The 21,499-nt window shown below is 44.2% G+C and overlaps 2 protein-coding genes across 4 annotated transcripts in view; one reads left to right on the top strand and one right to left on the bottom strand.

Moving 5' to 3' along the window:
* Positions 1-139: 139 nt before the first annotated feature.
* CHMP3 (charged multivesicular body protein 3) lies at positions 140-14,407 on the top strand. Its single transcript, XM_056490878.1, has 6 exons — positions 140-278; positions 4,801-4,861; positions 8,300-8,479; positions 10,927-11,048; positions 12,820-12,934; positions 13,909-14,407. Exons 1-6 carry the CDS (start codon positions 234-236, stop codon positions 14,043-14,045), a joined length of 660 nt encoding a protein of 219 aa, XP_056346853.1. The 5' UTR covers positions 140-233; the 3' UTR covers positions 14,046-14,407.
* Positions 14,408-16,207: 1,800 nt separating this feature from the next.
* The window catches only part of KDM3A (lysine demethylase 3A), a 29,274-nt gene continuing 23,982 nt past the window's right edge, over positions 16,208-21,499 (bottom strand). For all 3 annotated transcript variants that reach the window (XM_056489453.1, XM_056489454.1, XM_056489455.1), the window contains 7 exons: positions 21,135-21,225; positions 20,470-20,600; positions 19,534-19,653; positions 19,309-19,448; positions 17,379-17,555; positions 17,163-17,297; positions 16,208-16,949 (listed from right to left, as the gene is read on the bottom strand). In XM_056489453.1, the coding sequence (XP_056345428.1) occupies positions 16,869-16,949; positions 17,163-17,297; positions 17,379-17,555; positions 19,309-19,448; positions 19,534-19,653; positions 20,470-20,600; positions 21,135-21,225 (875 nt within the window). In that variant the 3' untranslated portion in view covers positions 16,208-16,868. The remainder of the gene's footprint in view (positions 16,950-17,162; positions 17,298-17,378; positions 17,556-19,308; positions 19,449-19,533; positions 19,654-20,469; positions 20,601-21,134; positions 21,226-21,499) is intronic.

Raw genomic sequence — 21,499 nt, 5'->3', positions numbered from 1 at the left:
AAACGATCAGTGTGCGGGGCCGAGCTCCCCCGCCGCCGCCAGAGCCCTCAGCGCGGGGCGGGGCCGTGCGCAGCGCCACGTGACCGGCGGGAAGCCGCGGGGGGCGGGGCGAGCCCGCTCGGGCACCGCCCCCGCGCGGGGAGGGCGGGGTCTGCGGCTCCGGCGGCGCAGGCGCAGTGCGGCTGGCCGGCCCGGCTGCGGGGAACCCGGAAGTGCCGGGCGGTGCGGCCGCCATGGGGCTGTTCGGGAAGACCCCCGAGAAGCCGCCCAAGGAGCTGGTGAGGGGCCGGCGGGGACCGGGAGCTTGAGGGGGCAGTGGTGGCAGGGCCGGGCGGCGTTGCTGTGGCGTGGGCGGGGACTGCGGAGGGGCCGGGCTCGGCCTGGTCCTGGCGCAGACTGTACCCGGCCCGGGACTGGGCCCGTGGAGACCTCACAGAACCTTCCAGTGTCTGAAGGGGCTACAGGGAAGCCGGAGAGGGGCTCTTTGTGAGGAACTGGAGTGGCAGGACAAGGGGGAATGGGTGCAAGTTGATAGAGGGGAAATTTCGGTTAGATACTGTGAGGGTGATGAGACCCTGGAACAGGTTACCCATGGAAGCTGTGGCTGGAAATGTTGAAAGCCAAGCTGGATAAGGCCTTGAGCAACGTGGTCTAGTGGAAGGTGTCCCTCCCTGCCCATGGCACAGGAGGTTGGAACTCTGTAAGGCTCCTTCCAACCCCTTTAACATTCTGTGATTCTTTGATTCTAGCTCCTCTTGCAGACATAGCCTTAAATATTAGGAAACAGTAGCTGAAATGTTAGGACTTGTAGGGGGAAGATGAGTCTGTAAACAAACTATGTGTTTCTACACATAGATTTCTGATGTCAGTGAAATGAAATATTCAAGACACTGGTGGATTTCACTGTTGATTTTCATAAGTGGCTACGAATGTGTTAGTGAAAAAATTTGCTGTTTGGTGAGAGGAAGATCAAATACATTGGAGATACTGGAAAAGCAGCAGGGAGAAGGATGACAGGCACACAAGTTGAAGACTTAGACAAGTGTCAGTGTAACAGATGTTCCCTGGTGCTTTGTAGCAGCTGAGTCCCAGGGGAGCAGGTTATGGTTGTTGCTTGTGGAGTGAGAGAATCAGATGAGGAATGTACCTTTGGGAGTGTCCTTTCCCGTGCTCTGCCTGTGTCAGAGCACTGTATGGGCTGGGTCAGTCTCCTGTGCTCCTGAGTCTGGTGCAGGAGACCACATGGAGAGCTGGGGTTGGGTCTGCTGCTCTCAGGGCTGGGGTAACACGTCAGACAGCTGTGTAACCCACACATGTGGTGATGCTGCACTGAGGAGTTCTTGCCTCCTATCTTAGGGCCACTCTTTTGCCTTCCCTAACTGATGAACTTGCTGTGTTTTCCAGTAGCACAGTCTATGGGTCATCTTGGACCTCTTAAAGGATGGTGCCATCCACCCTGAAGCTTCTTTTTGGTGGTGCACAGCAAGAGGACAAGGAGCAGTGGCCATAAACTAAACCACAATAACTTCCAGCTTTACATGAGGAAATTGGAGCAGCTGCCCAGGGAGCCTGTGGAGTCTCCCTCTCTGCAGACATTCCAAACACACCTGGACATGTTTCTGTGTACTTGCCCTGGTGACCCTGCCTTGGGGAGGGGGTTTGGGCTGGATGATCTCCAGAGATCCCTCCCTAAGCCAATGATTCTGTGATTCTTTGCAGAAGACCCTGCAATGGCAGTATGGAAGAGGTGTAGGGAGAGGTGACATGAGTCCTCTTGCTTTCATGAGCACTCCCTTGGGATGCAGGCTGGCATGGTGACTCCACGGGCCTAACACTGATATTGAAAAACCCATTAATTGTTAAAAATTCCTTTCCTCCTGTACCTAACTGCAGCTTTAGAAGGAAAAAGCAGTAGTTGTTTCTGCATCCTAGCTGATGGGAAACAGTACCACTTAGCTCATGTCTGCCAGCAGCTGTGCACAAGATACAGTCCCTGAGCAGGGCTAGAGGGAGCCATCCAAGCACTGCAGGAGGTGGATGATGATGGGGAGGGGTTGAGATTTTTGTGATGGCAATGATTTGCCCTCAATTCTTTTGTCTACCCTCTCCTGATGTGAGATAATTTATTTATGATCAATACAAGGCAAATATCTTCAGTCCTTGTGAGGAGCTGGTGATACATTTGAGCCTGTCTAGAGCTGGGGATTTATTATACTTTTAATGCCATGTCTGGATCGTTTGAACTTAAAAAGTGGGTTTTCCTCCAGTGTAGTCTGAGTTGGCTCTTTCTAGCTTGAGTGCTCTGCTGGCTGACTGGCATAATGCAGTGCTGTGAGAGTGATGTTTTTGTTTAGATCTGGAGTGGAAGCAGGATCGCTTCATCAGCATGGAGTTGTGCTCAGAATCTTTGCTCAGCTGGACCACATACTCCTGTTCCCAGCATTGCTGCCTTGTGCCATGGGTCATATCCGTGTCCCTGTGTCCTGTGTGAGATGGGCAGTGTGCCTTCTCTACAGCTCAACAAATTGCTGTGTCATGTAGCTGGGAGCATGAAGTAGCCTGGATGAGAGTCAGTGGGATTTGCTCCTCCTCTTACACAAAACAGGAGATGAGTTGGGAGCACCAGGGAAGGCATAAGCACCAGCTCTGCCTTTAGGACAGTCATGTCAAGCAGCTGATTCCTGGCAATACTAGGGATGAGCTGTGAAAGAGTTTTCTGCTGTCAGAGTAAGCAGGGATTGATGACAACACACAGCCAGTCTTGATTTAATGGTGTCTTTGTGCTGGGCTGTGCATGCCAGAGAAAGAAGCTGCAAATCCTGCTGTGGTTCATTTGACAGTTGCTGATTGTGCCTGTACATGAAGGCTTGTTGTGTGTTGGTTTGTTGTAGAATACAAATCTAGAGCAAATCTCTGGTAGGTGTTATGTTTGAGACAGGACAGTTGGCCAGCCAGAGCTCTCATGTTTTCCTTCAGTCTTTCCCCTGCTTTTTTCCTCTCATATAGTCCATACTCAGAAAAGGGTTAGCTTTCTGTCAGGATGAGGAATGACTCAACAGGACATTATCTCCTCTGCTCTGAAGGAACAAGAGAGGAGGCTGCAGTCAGTTCTGCAAGGGTTGGCAGTCTTTTGCTTATAAACCCTGGGTTTAACTAAAAGTACAGGAGCTTTCTAAAACCTGTTAGAACCTTCTGCACCTGTGCAGGGCTTTGGGTTGTTTGTGGGGATTTTAAAGCTGATTTTCTGCTTGGGCATCTCAAATGGGGGCTTTTGTCTGCAGTCAAAACATAGTCTTATTCACCATGACCAAGAGAAGAAAGTCTTTTGAGACTGATGAAAGTCTAAATCTGTTGCTCTGCTAGGCTTGTGCACTGAAGTGAACTTGCTTTATGAGTTTTCGTTGCACAACTTCTCTTCACTCTGCTTCCTCAGAGGGGAAAAGAAGTTCCACTGTCAGGGCAAGTGGAGCTCCCTACCTCCTGGGTGAGCCAGAGGATCTAGAACAGAGAGATCTCAGCAAGTGCCAGGAGGGAACTGTTGAAGGAGTGGCCGTGTTTGAACCCCACCAAAGGCAGGGGAAGGGAAGCTGGAGGGCAGAGAGACCTGAGCAAGTGGGAGGGACACAGCAGGAGGCTCAGGATGCTGAGCAATGCAAGGTTGGGCAGGTGGGACAACCATCCCTGCAGGCAGGGATGTGCAGCCTGGGGCTGGCTGGGCACCAGCTCTGCAGGAAAGGATCTGGTTTCCCATGGATAATGAACGAGTTCCCAGTGCACCTTTGCAGCAATGAAGGCAAACAGGGCTGTGTTAGGAAGCTGTAGTCACAGTGTTGAGTCACTGTGCCAGTCAGCAGTAAAGAGGCCACACCTGCAGAAGTGTCCCAGTGTGGGCATGCAGTTCTGGAAGAATCTCAACAAACTGGGAAGTGTGGCAAGGCCATCAGGATGGAGGAGGGCTGGAACCTGTGATGCTTGGGGAACTGGGCTCATTTTGGCTTGGAGAAGAGAAAGTGAAGGAGCAAGGGTCTGAAGCCTCTGGTGGGGTTGTAGCCAAGACAGAGGCAGGTACTTTTGAGGTGTGTCCAGTGACAGGAGGGGGCTACAGCCACAGCTGGCCAGAGGAGAGTTTTGAATTGTACGTGAAAGGCCAGGTTGGATGGAGCTCTAAGCAATCTGGTTAAGTAGAAGGTGACCCTGCCAACAGCAGAGCATTGGAAATAGATGGTCTTTAAGGTCCCTTCCAACCCAAACCATTCCAAGACTCTATGAGGAAAAGCCTTCACCACACAGCAGTAATTTAAGTGCATTTGCTTAGAGTGGCTGTGAAGTCTCTGCCTCAAACAGTATCAAAACTCAATGGATCGGTAGGGGTTGGCTTGGAGACCTTCTGGGGATCCTCCGACTGAAATGGGCAGTAGCACTCTTGGGGCTGGCATCCTGTGCCAAAGTCTCCCTGTGACAAGTTCCCTCTGTACAGTGACATGGCTGAGATGTGGGAAGTTAGCCAGGCAGTGAGTGTCTGACTCACAAATCACATCATGGAATCACTGAAGAGTTGTGGTTGGATGGTCTTCCTTAACTCCTTGTCTGAACTTTAAGAGCAGTGCAGTAACTGGTGGTATCTCTGCAGTGTTGGGGGTTTTATTATTTGAGTAGTGAAGTATTTTAACATCACTCATAACTTGAAGCTCATGCATTTTGAAGTGCTGCTTTTGATGCTGAATGTTTAAGTTACATGAAAATATCAAAGCATAGTTTTAAAGTTGGAATTTCAAGTAACTCTCACTTTCTCTTTTTAAGGTCAATGAATGGTCCTTGAAGATAAGGAAAGAAATGAGAGTGATTGATAGACAGATCAGAGGTTTGTACTTGAGTCTCATTTTTTGTTTTTACTCTCCTTGTGTGCCTTCAAGTTATTTTTGCTTTAATTGAGCCATGCTGTGAAATTTAATAACCTGGGGTAGTCTATCACATCTGGAGTAAAGGAAGATGAATGTGATCCTGGGGCCAGACTTAGTCTGTGTTACAAAATGATGTCGCTGTGAAGTTATCCAAGTAAAATTTTCAAAAGAACATTAATATTTCATGCTCCCACATAATGCTCTTAAATCCCTTTGGATAACTTGTATTAGACTTATTATCCAGAATTTCACCCACATTGGTTTAATGAGTGGTGTGGTGTATAATTCCACATGTAGACAGTTCCACTGGCATGTACTGGTGTGAAAGTGCATGTGCCAAGCAAAAGTAGCTTGCTGTCAGCTTGGAAAAATTACAAGCAGAAGAGACAAAGAGGAGAAAAGTATTTTCTCAGTGGGTGGATGTTTTGCTATTAAATAATGAGCATTACACTGCTGAATATGTCTTGAAAAGCAGAGGAGTTGCTTAATATTGCACTGCTGTGGGTTCAGAATTTGTTCTACCTGCCTTCTCTGAGCCTGAAAATAAGTTTGTGCCTAGGTTTTGTTTTCCCCTTTGTTTTCTAGCCTGTCTCTGGGATATGTCCATGGGAGGTGCTGGTGAAGGATATTTTGTGTCAGAATCTGGTTACTAGACACATGCCTGTTTAGCGTGAGGCCTTGAGGAGTACGTCCTCCCTTGCTGTTCCCTTCTTCCCTAGCCCTGGAGTAACCTGGCAGGGTTTGTCTTCTCCCTACGATAGACTTGTGTGAGTTGGTTGGAGAAGATTGCTGTGCAGTACAAAGTCTGTCTTTGCCCTTGTCTCCAGTGTGAGGAACAGAGTTTGTCTTTTCCAGGAAAACTGATGTACAAGGATGTGAATTTTTTTTTACTTTCTCCAGGGCACTTTGTGTGACTGTATCAGGCCCAGAGGAACTGCAACTCTGGTCTTACTAGCAAAATAATGTTTTAGAGGTTACATCTTCCACAGAAGCAAATTGCTCCTGTGTTCACTACTGATGTTTCTTGAAATTTTGGGTTTCTCTTAACTTTTTACATGCCATAATATTTTTAATGGCCTACACAGATACTAGGTTACATAGTAGTGTGATTTTTTTTATGTGGATGAAAGTCTAATTATTTTAGCATTATTTTAACTTTAAACATGTCTATGTTTCAGAGTCCTACATTCAAAGAACAGTTCAGCACTAACCACCTGCCATACCGATAATTCCCCTTAAAATAAAGTATAGAATATCTTTGTGCCAGGGTTTCACATTCTCCCAAGTGTCACCTATGGAAGTCCATGGTTCTGCTGGACACTTCCCAGGCTAGCAGGCTGCTTCTGAAGGATGACAGCCAAGTGCCACTGAAGGTTTCCTCCAAAATTACCCACTGTAGTTGGATTCTGCCATGCTTTCTCATTTCAGCTGAGCCTTACACAGGAAATCCCTGTAATCTTTAAGTAAGGATGCTAAGCTGGAACCTGTCTTAGTTTCCTTGGGGGAAGCTGTGCTTGATGTGTCTGAACAAGGCAACACTAGATCCACCAGGGATAAACTGAGTGGGCTTGGATTACTGGAACACTTGGCTCACCCAGTCAGCACAGTTACTAAAATAGCAACACACTGAAACCATCTGTGGTTGGACTCTTGCTGCTGTAGTGATTTCTCTTTGTGTTAGTTTGTTTTTCAGGGCTTGGAAGGTTTGGAGAAATGAAAGGTATCCTTGTTACTTCAGAACTGAATTTTTTGTGTTGATAGAGTTGGAGTAATACAGTAACTTTGTGTTTTGCTGAGTTGTGAGTCCCTCTCGTGGGTGCTTTAGGCTGCTTTGTACCTCTTTTGCTTAATAATGCTGCAGAGAGACTGGGGAAGTGACTTTGGCTCCCTTGAGGAGTGTAGCTGGCACTGACCTTCAGAGATGGAGTTGACTGTTCTTGCATACTTGTGCTACTGATCTCACACTCAGCAGTTCATGTCAGTGAAAGCATTTACTGGGGTGCAGGCTGCCCTACACTGGCCTGGCTGTAGTAACACAATACTTGTGGTTGTTTTCAGCCTTACAAAGTGAGTTTTGTAATTCCTCAGTACTCCTGGAGTTCTTCTTGTGCTTTCTGTTTCCTGCTGGAACACTTCAGCTCTTTCTTACTTGCTCAGATGTGCTGGGACTCAGTCCCATGTCTGACATACAAATGTCTTCAAGTTTGTGGTATTCTGAATATAATAGTGGGAAAGCAGCAAAGGTATGTTTTTCTGATTATGATCCTACAGCTTTCTGCCAGTCCTTTAAGGTAAACACCTCAGTGAATTGTACTGAGAGAATTACTGGTCTTGAGTACAGGGTTCATTAACTCCCACCTGAGAAGCTGTGTTGAAGTCTCCAAGTTGGTCTGTGCCAGAAAGCATGTGTTGATGCCTTTGTTTTTATAAAAGGGCAGCTTCTGATTCTTCCAACATGTAACTTTGTCTGGCATAAATCAAGAGGACTCAAAGATAAATCTGAACAAAAGCTTTCCTTGAGATAATTGTTCTTGTGGTCATTTCAATCAGCTCTTTGTAGGAAGGTGAGGAGCCCTTACTGCCTGAATTCTTTATTTACTTTAGGACAGTTTTTCTCGTGGACTCTGAGATGCACATTCCATCAGTGGCTAATTTATTGCTGAGTTTGGAAAAGGAAAGAGGTTGATATGACTCTTGCATGTTTTACTCTGGGTTTTTTAGAGTACCTGCCTCCTGCTGTTCACAGCAAATGTTACCTGGCAGGGCAGAACTGTGAACAGTCACATCAGATTTGCTGGAGAAACCAATGGTATTTGAGAAGCCCTTTTTACTGTTTAATAGTTCAAATCCAACCAACTCTTTGGTGCTCATGCTTAGTTCAGTAGTCCCACTTAAGCACACTCTTAAAAAAAGCTGTTGAACAAAGCCAAATGCCAGGATAGTTTGAACAGGATATTTTAAGTTAGATGTATATTTTGTGTATATATATTAGTATCAGGCCAGTTTAATAATCAGGAAATTATTTTGAAGTTGTAAGTCAAGTCATCATCTCAGAGTTCTTTGTTCTTACAGGACCCTTTTTTTTTTTTTTTTTGCTTTATAACCTCTTAGTCAGCTCAGCATCGTGGGCTAATATTCTCAGTCCTTTAGAGTACTCTTGTCTGCAAAGGAAATTACAGAGCTGGATGCTCAGTAATGAGAATTTTCTTATTAAGATTTAGCTGAATTAATCAGCTGACATGTAAATCAGCCTAGAACAAGGTCTTTGAGTAACAGAGGGAATCTGAAATCCAGCAGAAACAATTTTTTGTATTGGAAACACACCTCAACAAATGACTGATTTCTCTTCTATATCCTTAGGAGTTCATCAGTGTTTGCTGTGTTTTTCTGTACTCCAGATATCCAGAGGGAAGAGGAGAAGGTGAAGAGGTCAGTAAAGGATGCTGCCAAAAAGAATCAGAGAGATGTGTGTGTGATCTTGGCGAAGGAGCTGATCCGCTCTCGGAGGGCCGTGAGCAAACTCTATGCATCCAAAGCTCACATGAACTCTGTTCTCATGGGGATGAAGAACCAGCTTGGTAAGAACAAATTCTGGGCCCAAGCACAATAACTGCTCTGATAGTAGAAGTGAGGTCTGAGGTTTCCTTGTCCAGAACCAAAACCAAAAGCAGGCAGAGCTTGAATGTGGGAGCAGCCATGCTCCTGTAAAAAGCAGCTGATTCCAGTGGGCTTCAGGAGCCTGGGAATATTCTCCCATCACAGGCCCAGAGCTGTGAGGCTGCTGAAGTTCTACCCTCTAATCCCAGCAGGCACATGCACCCACAATCTCAGAGCAGAGCCTTTGCCACCACCCCATAAACACACACAGCTTTCACACATGTATGAACAGCTCCATCCTGCACTTGCTCTTCTGCTCATGAGGACTGAGATCTACTAGTAGAACACAGGTGTACACAATAGGTTGGTTGTTCCAGGAGCTGCTCTCAGATGCTCTGCCTAAACTGGCCAGATATCCAGTAGCTTGCCTCAGATCTCCTGCTCTGCCTGAATTTCTTGTATCTGGTCCTGCAGGCCCCTGAGGTTTGTGTGTTCCCTGATCCACTTCAATCCTTCCCCAAACTGCCTTTGGTCATTCCCCTAAGATTCAGTTATGTTCTTGTAATCCCCTTAAAAGATCCATTGTAAGTTTTCCCCATGTGCAAACATGCTCTTTTCCCCTACATCCCTGTAAGGAGTCCTGTATCCCTGCAGGCAGTAACCTCCCTCAGTCTGGAGGATGTTCTGAGGCTTCTCCTCCAGTGCCCTGCCTGGATAAGTGTCCCACCCTGGCTCTGAAGTAGTCAGGGAGCTCCCAGTTTTAGTTTCTTGGGGTTCCCTACATCCTTGCTGGTTCCCTGTTTCCTGTGATGAGCTGCTCAGCAGATGATCTAACACCTCTCCTCAGCGCCTGAGGGTTCCAGTGGTGTGAGAATCACATGCTCTGAAACTCAACTCACAGCAATTTGGAGCACATTCTTAGTGTGCATTTCTAAACAGTTTCATTGCATTCCTAATATCCCTGTATCCTGATGGAGCTTGTGTCACTGATTCTGACAGCACCTGTGACAGGAGTAGAATTCATCTTGTAGATGGCTGCTCCCCTAGCAAGAGCCTGGTGGCATTTACCAAAGCCTACATGGGGATGAGGGAGCAGTGTTTGATTTCTTAGTGTGGATGAATCCTTTTGCCCCTTGGCTTAATACCCACGTTCTGTAAATCCTCCTTGGTCCTTTGTGTTCCTCCAGAACCAGCATATTTCCCTCATTCCTTATCCACATCAGAAATCTATTGTAATACACTTCCTGCAGTGTTTTCCATAGCTGGAAACAGTCCAGCCTGTAACAAGCAGAGGAGAAAGCTTTAAAGACAGGAGAAGACTTGGTGGAGGTCAACATGCTGCTGAAATGTCAAAGCATTTCCCCCATCCCAGCACCATCCAAATACCTTTTAACACTGGATGAGTGATAAAACAGGAGGTCACACTGTGAACCTTGAGTGTAATTTTATGATGGTTCAAATGTGGCTTCCTATGCATCTCACTCAGGAAAGGAAACTAGGACCATCCTTGCACCTTAGGGTGTCCCTGCTCCTTGTTATCACTGCCAGCATCTTCATCTTCCTGGGAATGTAATGATACACTTAGATAGGAAATATGAAGGAATCTAGAATTCAGTCTGAGGTCTGTAGTAACTTGAGAAATGATCACTCAAAGCAAGGTTTCTGTTAGTTTGTTACAAGTGTGGGGTTCTTAAAAGAAATTACTAAATTGAAAAATAATATGTGCTGTACCTTCATTTTGCTTCGTAAAGGAGTGACCATTTTATATACAAACAAGTAAGTTCTCCATGTCCAGGAAGCTGCAAAGTTAGAATGCAGAATTCAGAAAACTTCAAAGTACCCTTAATTACTACTTTTTGATCTTGATTTATCAATTCATACGAGGAGTTTGTAAGTTAGAATAGCCTCTGTAAAGAGTATTGTTAAATTCAATTTAAACAAGCTTATTTTTGTCTTATCTGCTTCAATTCAATTTAATTTCAAGTGTTAATATTACAGCTTACTCTTTGCTATGAAACCATTGCAACAGAATTGTTGCCTGGGTTAGTTTCAGTACCTGGTTTTAGCAGTCACTGCAGCTCTGCTGCTGAAACCCTCAGCAACACCTCTGGATGCTGAGGGGCCAGGCAGGAGCAACTCTCTCCCTGTCTTTAATGAACTGGGGGCAGGTGGGTTGAAATCTCTCTGCAGACCACCTGGGTTCCTCATTGTACAGGACCAGGACCTTTGCTATAAATGTGACTTTTCCAATGTGATTATAAATGGAGCTTTTCCAGTAATTTAGTCAAGAATAAAGAAGTGCAATGCCTGTTTATTTTTTAAATTGAATTGCATAAATGTAAACAAGTTTCTGTATAGGGAGGATATAATTTCTCTGCTTTCAGCAGTGAATGGGTTGTTGAAACTGTTCTGTGCTTCTCGTTCACAGCTGTGCTCAGAGTAGCAGGTTCATTGCAGAAGAGCACAGAAGTCATGAAAGCTATGCAAAACCTAGTAAAAATCCCAGAAATCCAAGCAACAATGAGGGACTTGTCCAAAGAGATGATGAAGGTAAGATCTGGAACATAAACCAGACTTGGGTGAGCACAGTTTGGTTGTTACTTAGCTGTGCAGTTGTTTGGGTGGACCCTTTGTCACAGGGCTGGTGTGAGCTCAGGGCATCCTCTGGCTCTGTGGTCAGTTTGATACTGGTGACACAGTTTTAAAGAGTTTTAAATCTAAGAGCAAAAAGCTGTTAGATACATTCTTAATAACAATTTTGAGTCAAAATTTGGAATATATGGGGAATTTATGTTCAAAGAAACAATGATTTTCAGGCACTTATATACACTAAAATAGCCAAGGTGTTTTAAATAGACATTTCCAAAAATCTGCCCAATTTATTGCAGTGTAGAGGTGTTTTTTTACTTTTAATTACTACCAGAACATCTCATCTGTCTTTCTTTAATGGATAACCTGAGTTTTATCCAGCTAACAGTGCTTTATTAAATTTGCTGTCCTGCTTAGACAATTACTATTGATTAAGTTTTCTGGGGGGTACCAGCCTATGAAGTGGCTCCCTTACTACACCTGCAATGTATTAATCAAGTTTTCTGGGATGTTAGGGCTTTGATTCCTTAATTCTCTCAAGATACCATTCTTGTTCTGTGACATCTAACTAATCTCTAGTTATATGATAACCATTAAACAATTCTTTATTGAATTTTGTTCTTCAACTGTAGATTCTCTAAGGGCCATGAGTCCTTGGAATTCCTTTCTGCAGGTGCAGTGAAGTAATTTCTCAGGGTTTTCTATTGACACTTAGCCAATACAGATCTAAACCAAAACCAAAATAACACAATCAAAATTTCCTTAACTAATTAAATGTAATTCATTATAAAATTTTTAAAGAATCACAGAACTCCTGGCTAATTCAGATATAGCTCACTGTTACTGGTTTAAAGCATCTAGCTCAGTGTCTCTGTGTGATGGGAGTGCTCTGATTTGAAAGTATACTAAGTCTGTGTTATGACTATTACATTTCAACTACCAAAGTTGTTTTGCTTTTTCCCTTCTTACCACTCTAGACTGTTTATTTCAAATAAGTTTATTTCTAAATAATTTTACTAAGTGCACCAGCATGGTTTGGCCAGGTTGCAGGGCTTGCAAAGAATGTTTTCAAATGCAGATTAAAAAAAATCAAGCTGCATCAAAGAGCAGTTTTACAGTGTGCTACTCAATTCATGCTGCATGACTGAAATTTACACTTGTATTTCATGTGCTTGGAGCAGACTGGATTCTTGGTTTAGACATGCAACAACAATAAATAACCACAGAATTATAGAATGGTTTGGGTTGGAAAGGATCTTAAAGGTCATGTTATTCCAGCCCCCCTGCCATGGACAGGGCCATCTGCCACTAGACCAGGTTGCTCAGAGCCCATCCAGCCTGGCTGGGAGCACTTCCAGGGATTGGGCATCCACAGCTTCTCTGGGGAACCTGTTCCAGTGCCTCACCACCCTCACAGGGAAGAATTTCTTCTTAATATCTAATATAAATCTCTTCTCTTTTAGTTTAAATTACTTGAGGTTTTTAAAGTGAGAACAGGTGTCTTTAATCCTCAGTTTTCTTCCTGCTTTTCCAGTGCACCAGTTGCAGAGATGTGTGCTCAGGCTCAGGGCAGGTGTGTTGGCCACCCTCCTGCAGCAGCCTCAATCTGGAGCCCCCCTGGAGCAGGGGGTGTTACATGCCTGGAGAGGCATAACCTCATCTCCCAAGCAGAAATGTGTCTTCTTACTCTGCTGTTTCCAAGGACATGACACGCTGCCTTGTTTTCTGCTAGGCTGGAATTATAGAGGAGATGCTGGAAGACACCTTTGAAGGCCTGGAGGATCAGGAGGAAATGGAAGAGGAAGCTGAGGCAGAAATTGACAAAATCCTTTTTGAAATTACAGCTGGTGAGTTTGTGGGTGCTGCTGAGAGCCAAGTCCCTGCTCTGTTCAGTAAGATGCAGCAACTGAAATCTTTGTCTGTTCTGCACTCTCCCAGTGCCATCTCTTCATTTGGTGATGGGCAGAGAGCTCTGACAAACTGGTTTCTCAGGGAATACTGGCTGAAAAGGCCAGTGGGGCTCAGCAGGGCAGAACTAATATTCATCAGCTGTTGCCTGTGCAGTTAGGTAATTGAGGCTTTAATATATCTGTGTTTGGCTGTGCAGTGAATCTCTTAATGAGGTGAAACTAACATGATTGACTAGGTATTGTTATTAATGAAACCAAGAAATAAACTCTGCTGCACTGCCTTGAGTCATAGGCTGTGCTGTGAGTCCTGGCAGTAAAATGCTGTGTCTTGTTCAGGGGAGAAAACCCAAAACAAACACAAAAACCCTCTTAAAACCAAAACCACATTTTCTGCTTTCCAGCTCATGAAGTAATGATTTATTGGTTCAGTTATTTGACTTGGAGAATGCTTAGAATGCTCCTTTTACCTGAATTGCTTGTGATGTGGTGTGACACAAACAAGCATCAGGGCTGCATTAGCTGTAGGACACTGCAAGTGCAGCACCCACCCTGCTGGCACCTTGTGCCCAGCACCTGGCACAGTGCCCTGTTCTTTCTCACATCCTGATTTGCTTTTTCCATCCCCTTTCCTGGCTGGAAGAGCTCCCCTCCTCCCGAGCAGGCAGGGGGAGCTCCCAGGCAAGGAGTAGGGCTTGGGGGGAGCTGGGAGTCTCCTCCCAGCAGGGAAGGAGCACAGAGGCCCAGAGCTGGCAGGTCAGTGCTAACAGCCAACAGCCCCAGGCTGGCCCTGTCACCTCAGGGGTGTGACCTCCACGGGAAATGACTGGTTGGGTTATTTCAGATGTCCCTGAAAGCCACTAATTATTAAATGAAGAGCTGATACTTGCTAACCAGCCTGTTTGTTGTTGCAGGGGCCTTGGGTAAAGCACCCAGTAAAGTGACAGATGCTCTGCCAGAGCCTGAGCCCATGGGAGCAGCTGCTGCTGCTGTGGATGAGGAGGAGGACATCGAGGCCATGCAGTCACGGTTGGCCACCCTGAGGAGCTAGGGACAGGAGGGATGTGTACAGTTGGCTTTATTTTATTCTGTCCTATCTTCAAAATGGAAACCTTAATGTATTCTCACTTATGTAATATATATATTTTTTTTTCTTGAGGATTTTTTCTCCAAGACACTACTGTAATATACTTCTTGCGGAGTGCAGTCTCTTCCAGTTTTCTGTTCAGCCCATGTTTCCTGTGGTGACATGGCAAGGATGGTGTAATGTTATGTATTTTTAGACAAAATCCTGAAATATATTCTCATCTTCAAGCAGCACTTTGGTTTAATCTGCTACCAAAAACCTCCAGCACTGTCAGATCTGTTTTCCTGAATCAATATAAATTTTATTAAAGCTGCTTCTAACAGTCACTGCCCTGCAGCAGTTTAGTTTGCATCACTTTGGCCTCTTTCTCAAATACCCACCAAACACTCCCTTTTAATTTTGTAACACCTTTCTTTAGCACATTTAGGGCTTTCACTGCATACTTTAAGAGTAGTTTTCAGTCTGTTTCAGCTCTGTATATTCACAGGAGAGCCTGGCTTAGCCAAGGCCACAGCGAGGGCAGGGCAGCTGGCAGCAGTGGGAGGGGGCCCTGACTCACCAGGCTGTTGGCAAAGCTGCCCCAGACCCTGTGGCCATGCCGAGGCCTCTGCTGCTCCAGTAGCACATTTCAGGGTCAAAGGAGAGCTGTGTCTCCTCCCAAGGAAAAGCTTCAGGCAAAATGGATGTTATGGCTCACTAAAGGCTGTTTGCAAACCAGAAATCTCAGACCCAAACCTGTCATTGCCACAGTATGTCTTGGCCAAAGCCAGAACTCTTCATTTTAAGGAAGACTTACCCAAAGAAAACCAAGTCTCTAAATCATTGTATCCCAACAACAAGGGTAGAAAAACACACAAGTAACACATATAGCTGGATGGAGTCCAACATTTCCCATTTTCAGCCATAAAAGCATGGAGGGGGGTGCTAAGCACTGTTCATCTTTGTGCTGGGGGAGGCAAAGTAACCCCAGTGCTTCAGGGCTGTGCAATTCCAGTGTTGATCTCCACCCCAAATGCAACAAAAACAGGCAAGAGGGAGTTTGTTTCTTGCAGTTTTACAAATCCAGAAAGGAAGAGTGGGTGAGAGCTGCAATAAAACAAAACTGTGCTGTTGTTCAGTGGTAGGAGCCCAAAATCCAGATTTAACAATGAGTTTTTTCAGATCTATGTGCACACACATAGGGTGTGTGAGATCAGTGTGACTCAGCTCTCAGCTGCCCACAAATACTCCAGCTGGCACCAAGGAAAGCAATTAACCTGCTTTATGTTATCTCCTTCAAGGGAGAATGTTCAGGTAAGTGTTGTTTTTGAGCATACTTGACAAGTTCAAGCAGAACATGCCAAATCAAGGCACCTGAAGTGACTAGAACAAGTTATTTACTGTCAAGAGGTGTCAGCAAGGAAAGGTGGAGGGAAGCTCTTACTGAATACAGTGAAGGGCTGTTGTGTAAGCAACCCTTCTGTAAGCCAACTTCACTTAACTCTTGTAAGACAGAGACCCCTGCTCCCTGCACAGCACTGCAGCCTGTCCCCACTCCTGAGGGAGCAAGGAGGAAGTTTCTCAGAAGAGAATCCTGTCATCCAAGACAGACTCAACAGTTGATGCTGATCACAAACAGCAGGTAAAATACTACAGGAAGGGGAATCTGCAGAGTTCAATTTGTTGCATAAGCTCAGAAAAGTGAACTTGGAGGTTTCTTCTCCTGCCAGGCTGTCCTCAACAGCCATCCTGCAATTTTCACTGCTGGGAAGGAACTGAAAGATCTCTCATCAAATGAGAGATCCATTTTTCCACTCATAACCTCCCTTCCTGTTTTAAGTTATACAATGTTTTCAGTGTTTCTCCAAGTAACCCTGAGTTCTGTGTCTACCATTTCAGACTGAAGCTGCAAAGCTCATGTGATACAGACCACAGCAGTGGCAGCAGTAGTGTCAGCTAAGTTGTGCTTGGGTTAACCAAAAATAACTGAACAGGCCTGCTGCTAAATTCCATACCCTAAGCCTGAAAATAGTCCAAAAAACAGTATGAACCATTTACGATACACAGTTTTCTTTTGCATTTCAAAGTACTGAATTAAATTAATTACATTTTAAACAGCCAATTAAAGACAGGCAAGGAACAGTATCTGAAATAGAAGAATTTTTATGTAACCATTCAGTGTTAAAAACAAAAGAATCAAACATCAGTTCAAATTAAAGAGCAGTTTCCAACAGAAGACATTTGATTAAAAGTTTCTTTTAACATTTAGAAATTTAAATACATTTACCTAAAGATGGTTAACTCCCATCTCTATACTATACAATAGCTTAAAGCTACTTTTAAATGCTAGTTCTATGTTAATTTGAAATTCCAGAACTGCATTCTTAACTTTTTATGCAAATTGGCTATTAAACTGAGTGATTCCATACTTCCTCCCACCCCAAAATAAATTTTAAAAATTGAAGCTTTACAATGCCTTGAATAATATTTTTCAAACGAGTAATTTGGAATAGTTCCCAACAGTTCTATAGGAGGTATTTTGTACAGTTTGGAGAGCAACTCCGTATAAAGTTCTATTGCAACTGAGCATTCACAGTATGCCACAGTCCATACATATTACTACATATACATATCAGGTTTGTAAACATTGGAAGAATACACAGAACATAGTACCACGATCCTCTGGTACTGCTGAAAGGAAGATGAGGTAACATTCATATAATCTCAAAGTCCACAGAGGTCCTGACTGAGTAGGTAAAACAGCTGCCAACGCTTCTGTTTCATAGTGTGTGGTTAAGGCGCTCTACATCACGGTCTGCTAAGGCTGGATTCGTTAGCTCTCAGTATCCCAACTGCATCTTTAACAGCGTGGTATATGACATTCTTCACCTGCAGGAGCAAAGGAAAAGGTGCTTGGTTTTACAAGCAAACAGCACTGATAGTTTTCCAGCTTTCCCACTTATTCTCCCTCACCCTGTGCAAGTCAGTTCAGACACGCTCATCTGCCCAACCTTCATACAAATCACAAACTTAGGAAAACATCTGTTCTGTTTCAGTGAGGCTTTTGTAAAGGGTCAAGAGCACTGAGCATTGGGGAGTTACCTGCAATTTATCTTCATGGTTCGTATGCGTATGTGACAGATATCTAAATTCCTGAGTGAGCCAGAAGCAGTGTTTGACATGCTCTGGGGATACAAAGTCTTCTGCAACTTTAATACAACTGTACAAATTATGAACCTAGAGAGAACAAACAAGCATTAGCCATGTGCTCAAAGGGCTGCCCAAGCAGTCAGGCCCTGCCATGTCCCTGGTGCTTGCCTGGTGTGGAGCTCCAGCTGGGATGAAAACTACATCTCCTAGAAACTGTACAATAGCCCAGCCTTGAACTCCGTACTCCTGGTGAAGGCGTTTCCTCAGCGACCGGTCCAGGTACCAACTCTGATCATGAATGGGATCATGATCTACAGGGTTTTCTTGGCCTTGTTCTTCTGCAACCTGGGAAAGTCACAAAACAGCAGGCATTTTAATGCACCAGTCTGACTGGACAGTCAAGTTTTATCTGTGGTATTCCACAGAAACGTCTGCCAGAGGGACTTGCACCATGTGTTCAGGTAGAGTTACACAATGAAAGTTTGGATCTTTACTCAGACCTTTATCAAAGTTTCAGCATTTCTCAGGTCCCACTGGCTTCACAGACACATTGCCAATGTGGATATGGAAAATGCCAAAGGACAGTGGCAAGTGAAGCAACTTGTGTTCACACTGAGAACTACTGTAACACATGGAACCAGTGTTCTGACACTGCTAAAGTAGAGGGACTGTGGAGAAGGGTGTGAAGTGACAGGACAAGGAGCAATGGCTTTAAACTGAAAGAAAGTAGGTTTAGATTAGAAGAAGAAATTGGGAAGAAATTTTTTCCTGTGAGGGCAGTGAGGCACTGGCACAGGCTGCCCAGAGCAGCTGTGGCTGCCCCATGCTTGGAAGTGTTCCAGGCCAGGTTGGACAGTGGTCTCAGAGATAGTGGAAGGTGTTCCTGCCCATCATAGGGGGTCAGAATGAGACGGTCTTGAAGCTCCCTTCCAACCCCATTCTGAGATTCTCTGACTCTGCAGCCTGTGACTGGAAGACACTACCAGCTCTGGAATTCAGCAGGTGTCTGCCTTGAGGCCACAATCAGTCAGTGTGTGCTCACTGACCCAGAGGGTGCAAACCAGATTTTCAGGAGAAACAAGACTGGGAAGCACAACAAGTACCTCAGGACAGACATTTGAGTGTTGTGGGGAGACAATTTCTGCAAGAAGTTGCTGTATAAATCCAACTTGCTGCAGCAGCCATTTACACCCAGGGCTGTAGCCAAAAAACTCATTTGGGAGGAGATAAACAGCTTGTTTCTGCTCCACTAAAAGCTGCTGAAAGCCCCACACCTGCCAGCAAGTGTGATAGAAGGGACTGAGGTGTGTGAGACAGACATCAAGACTCCAAGTGCTAATGCTTATCAAACCCAGTGTCATGTTTTATCAACCTTAAGATTTGCTCTTTTTCAATATTAGGTAAGCTTGTTGCAGCCTCTCCCAGCTTCCATCAAAAAAGCCATAAGCCTGCCCAGGCAAACAGTTGTTCAGATCATCCCATTTATCCTTTTAATTATCAGCATACTGGCTCTTTCCACTTTTAGAGCACCAAAGTAGTTGCACAATTAAGGTCACAAAGAACTCTGGACCAGAGGTAAATTTGAACACTGAAAGAAACCCTTTTGGATATGGCAGCACATCTCTACTAAACCCTTAACTCCCATGAAAACATGACACAAAACACCTCATGCTTTTCCCTTAATTCAGACCTAATCAAGGGATGAGGGGAAAAAAGCTAGTAAGAGAGAACAATGAAGAGCATTATGTACCATGTATTGCTCTGACATTTTTCAAAAGCATCTCACATTCTTCTTACAGTCATCAAATTAGACTGCTTCTCCTTAAATCTAAACCAGCTATTTTCTTGTTCACTATGTAACATTACTCATCTATGAGAAGAGTGGGCAGAAGGAACAGCTACATACAAGGTAACTTCAAGCTTCAACTGTCCATCCTTTTCAGGCCCTACAAGGCTCATGGCACAGGAGAAGTTTTGTCTTGGATACAACTCAAGTTGTTTCCACAGTAACTGGGACACAAAGGAGGAGAAAAGCCCAAAAGATAAGACTTGCAAACCTACACAGCCAGAAGATGAGTTTTTAAGATGAACAGCTTACCTTCTTAAGGAACTCCCGGATTTTCTCTGTATCTTTGGCAGCATAAATGTGCCACAGAGCTCCAGGCTTTTCTCTGCTTTCAGTAAAACGCTTAATTGTCAGTTCATCAGAGTCACCATCCTGAATGGTCTTAAGCACTTCTGTGGAGAGTCAACATGAGCAGTTACACTAAAGGATCTTCCCTCTGGCCACAGAAATACCCCCCCCACACACCACTGACTTTACCTTCTTCTTGATCAGCCTGGCCTTTGGGGATCCCCACGTAAACCATGACATTGGCTGCATCAGACACATCCAAGTGGAGGTTTGTTGTGCCATATTTTCTGTCCTCTGGTGTTATTAAGCCTGGGGGAGGAATCAAAGTGGGAGAAGAGGAGTAGAAGATCCATTAGTGACATAAAGAAGTGTTACACCACTCTCAGCAGCACTTTCTGAAGAGGTTAGAGTGCTTTTACTTCAACCAACAAATGTTTCCAGAACAGCAATATGCTTTCTATCCAGGACCTTGCTCCCTCTTGTGGCTTCCCAAGAGATCTGCTGACAGGCTGATACAGAACAGTGTATCTCTATCTAGCCTGTGTGATATATAAAATACATGTTTAAGTCCTGCTAGAAAAGGGTTTCTACAGCAGTTTAGGATAAAGCATTTTCAGACAGTCTCTTTCTCACTATAAAACAGCAGCCAATACAGGATTTACTCTAACAATTTCACTACTGGCCATGATGCTGCTCCATTTTAAATGTCTTTTGAGTGACAGCAGATGAATCAGACATGGGGAAAAAACTGCTTAAGGAGAGACTAAAAGCTACATGAAATAAATAAATAAATGCTCAAAAAGGAGAACAACAAAAGCAATAAAGCCAGAAGCAGCAAAACAACAAATACATGTTGCCAGCTACAGAAAAGAGAGGTTGTGGAGCAAGTTGATTGGAAGACTGGAAATAACTACTATTGGCTTGAAAACACCTGGACAGAAAGATGTTTAATAAAATAAATCATATCATGCTCTGGACATCATTAATACCTATAGGTAAGCCAAACTCAGGTTTTCTGATCCATGGGATTAATCAAATTGTCTACAACAGCAAGGATTCACATAATCTACAATAAATTCAATACAAACATGGTGAATGTGACCTCTGGAGTGAAAAATTCCTTACCATAGGCATTGTACATCTTGGGGCCCAAATCCGGCCGCACAAAATAGTTGGGAAGTCGAGAGGCCAGGTTGAGTTTGCCACCTCTCCTGGTATATTCTGGCAATGGGATATTTTTCATCAGATCATCAAACCTAAGATAATGCAGCAAAATTTAACATCAGGTACTGATGAACCAGACTGAAACAGAAGCTCTGTCTAGTCAAGGAAGTGCACTTTTCCCTCAGGGGGTTTTGCTGGACACCATGAAAAGGAACCAAACAAACAAAGCACAGAAATACAGCAAATAAATTTAACTGCTCTGGAGTAAAGCTATTTTGTTGTGTAATCATCTCAAGGAATATCAAACAGCCTAAGTCCAAATATTTAAAAATATTTGGCCAAAAAGTAAGCTTCAGCTGAACTTCAGATTTCAAAGTGATCCAGGCTTTTAGGAGCAATTTTATGTGTATACTTTACTTAGCAACAAATACCATCAACCATACAAAAATTTATCATGAAACTCGTGCAGGATTTCCCTTTATGTCAGGCATCTGAGAAACAGAACTGTTCACATGTCACCAGGTGCTGCTCAAAGCTGAGGCAGGTGTCACACGAGAATGTTCCTACAGTCCATTGTTTTGGGGGTGGAGCACAGAAACAGTGAACATTTCTCTGGAAATTCATACCTAGAGGGCATCATGTCTCTGAAGTCTTCTCCTGGAGGCCAGTCCTTAAGCTTCAATACCATTGGCTCTCCCTCTTCTGTTCTCAGGCGACCTAATTTGAAATTAACAAGTCTTAGTTTTTAATAGTTGTACAACTCAGAACACAAAGAATTAAGATAAAGAAATCCTTATCTCAGGTTGAAAATCATGTTCATTCCACGACTTTTCATGTAGAACTAAAGACATACAAGTTCCTCTGACACCAGACTAGGCTATCATTCTCCTGATAAACATGTTGCAACAGGAGATATCAGACAGACAAGCAGCCTTTCCTGCTTCCCTGCCCAAGCACTTCCTACAACTTAGCTCAAACTCGTTTGTTTGAG

This window comes from Oenanthe melanoleuca, chromosome 4, assembly GCF_029582105.1.
Source record: "Oenanthe melanoleuca isolate GR-GAL-2019-014 chromosome 4, OMel1.0, whole genome shotgun sequence".
Classification (NCBI taxonomy): Eukaryota; Metazoa; Chordata; class Aves; order Passeriformes; family Muscicapidae; genus Oenanthe; species Oenanthe melanoleuca.
Note: the sequence above shows the minus strand (reverse complement) of the source record. Positions and strands in the feature narration are given on the sequence as shown.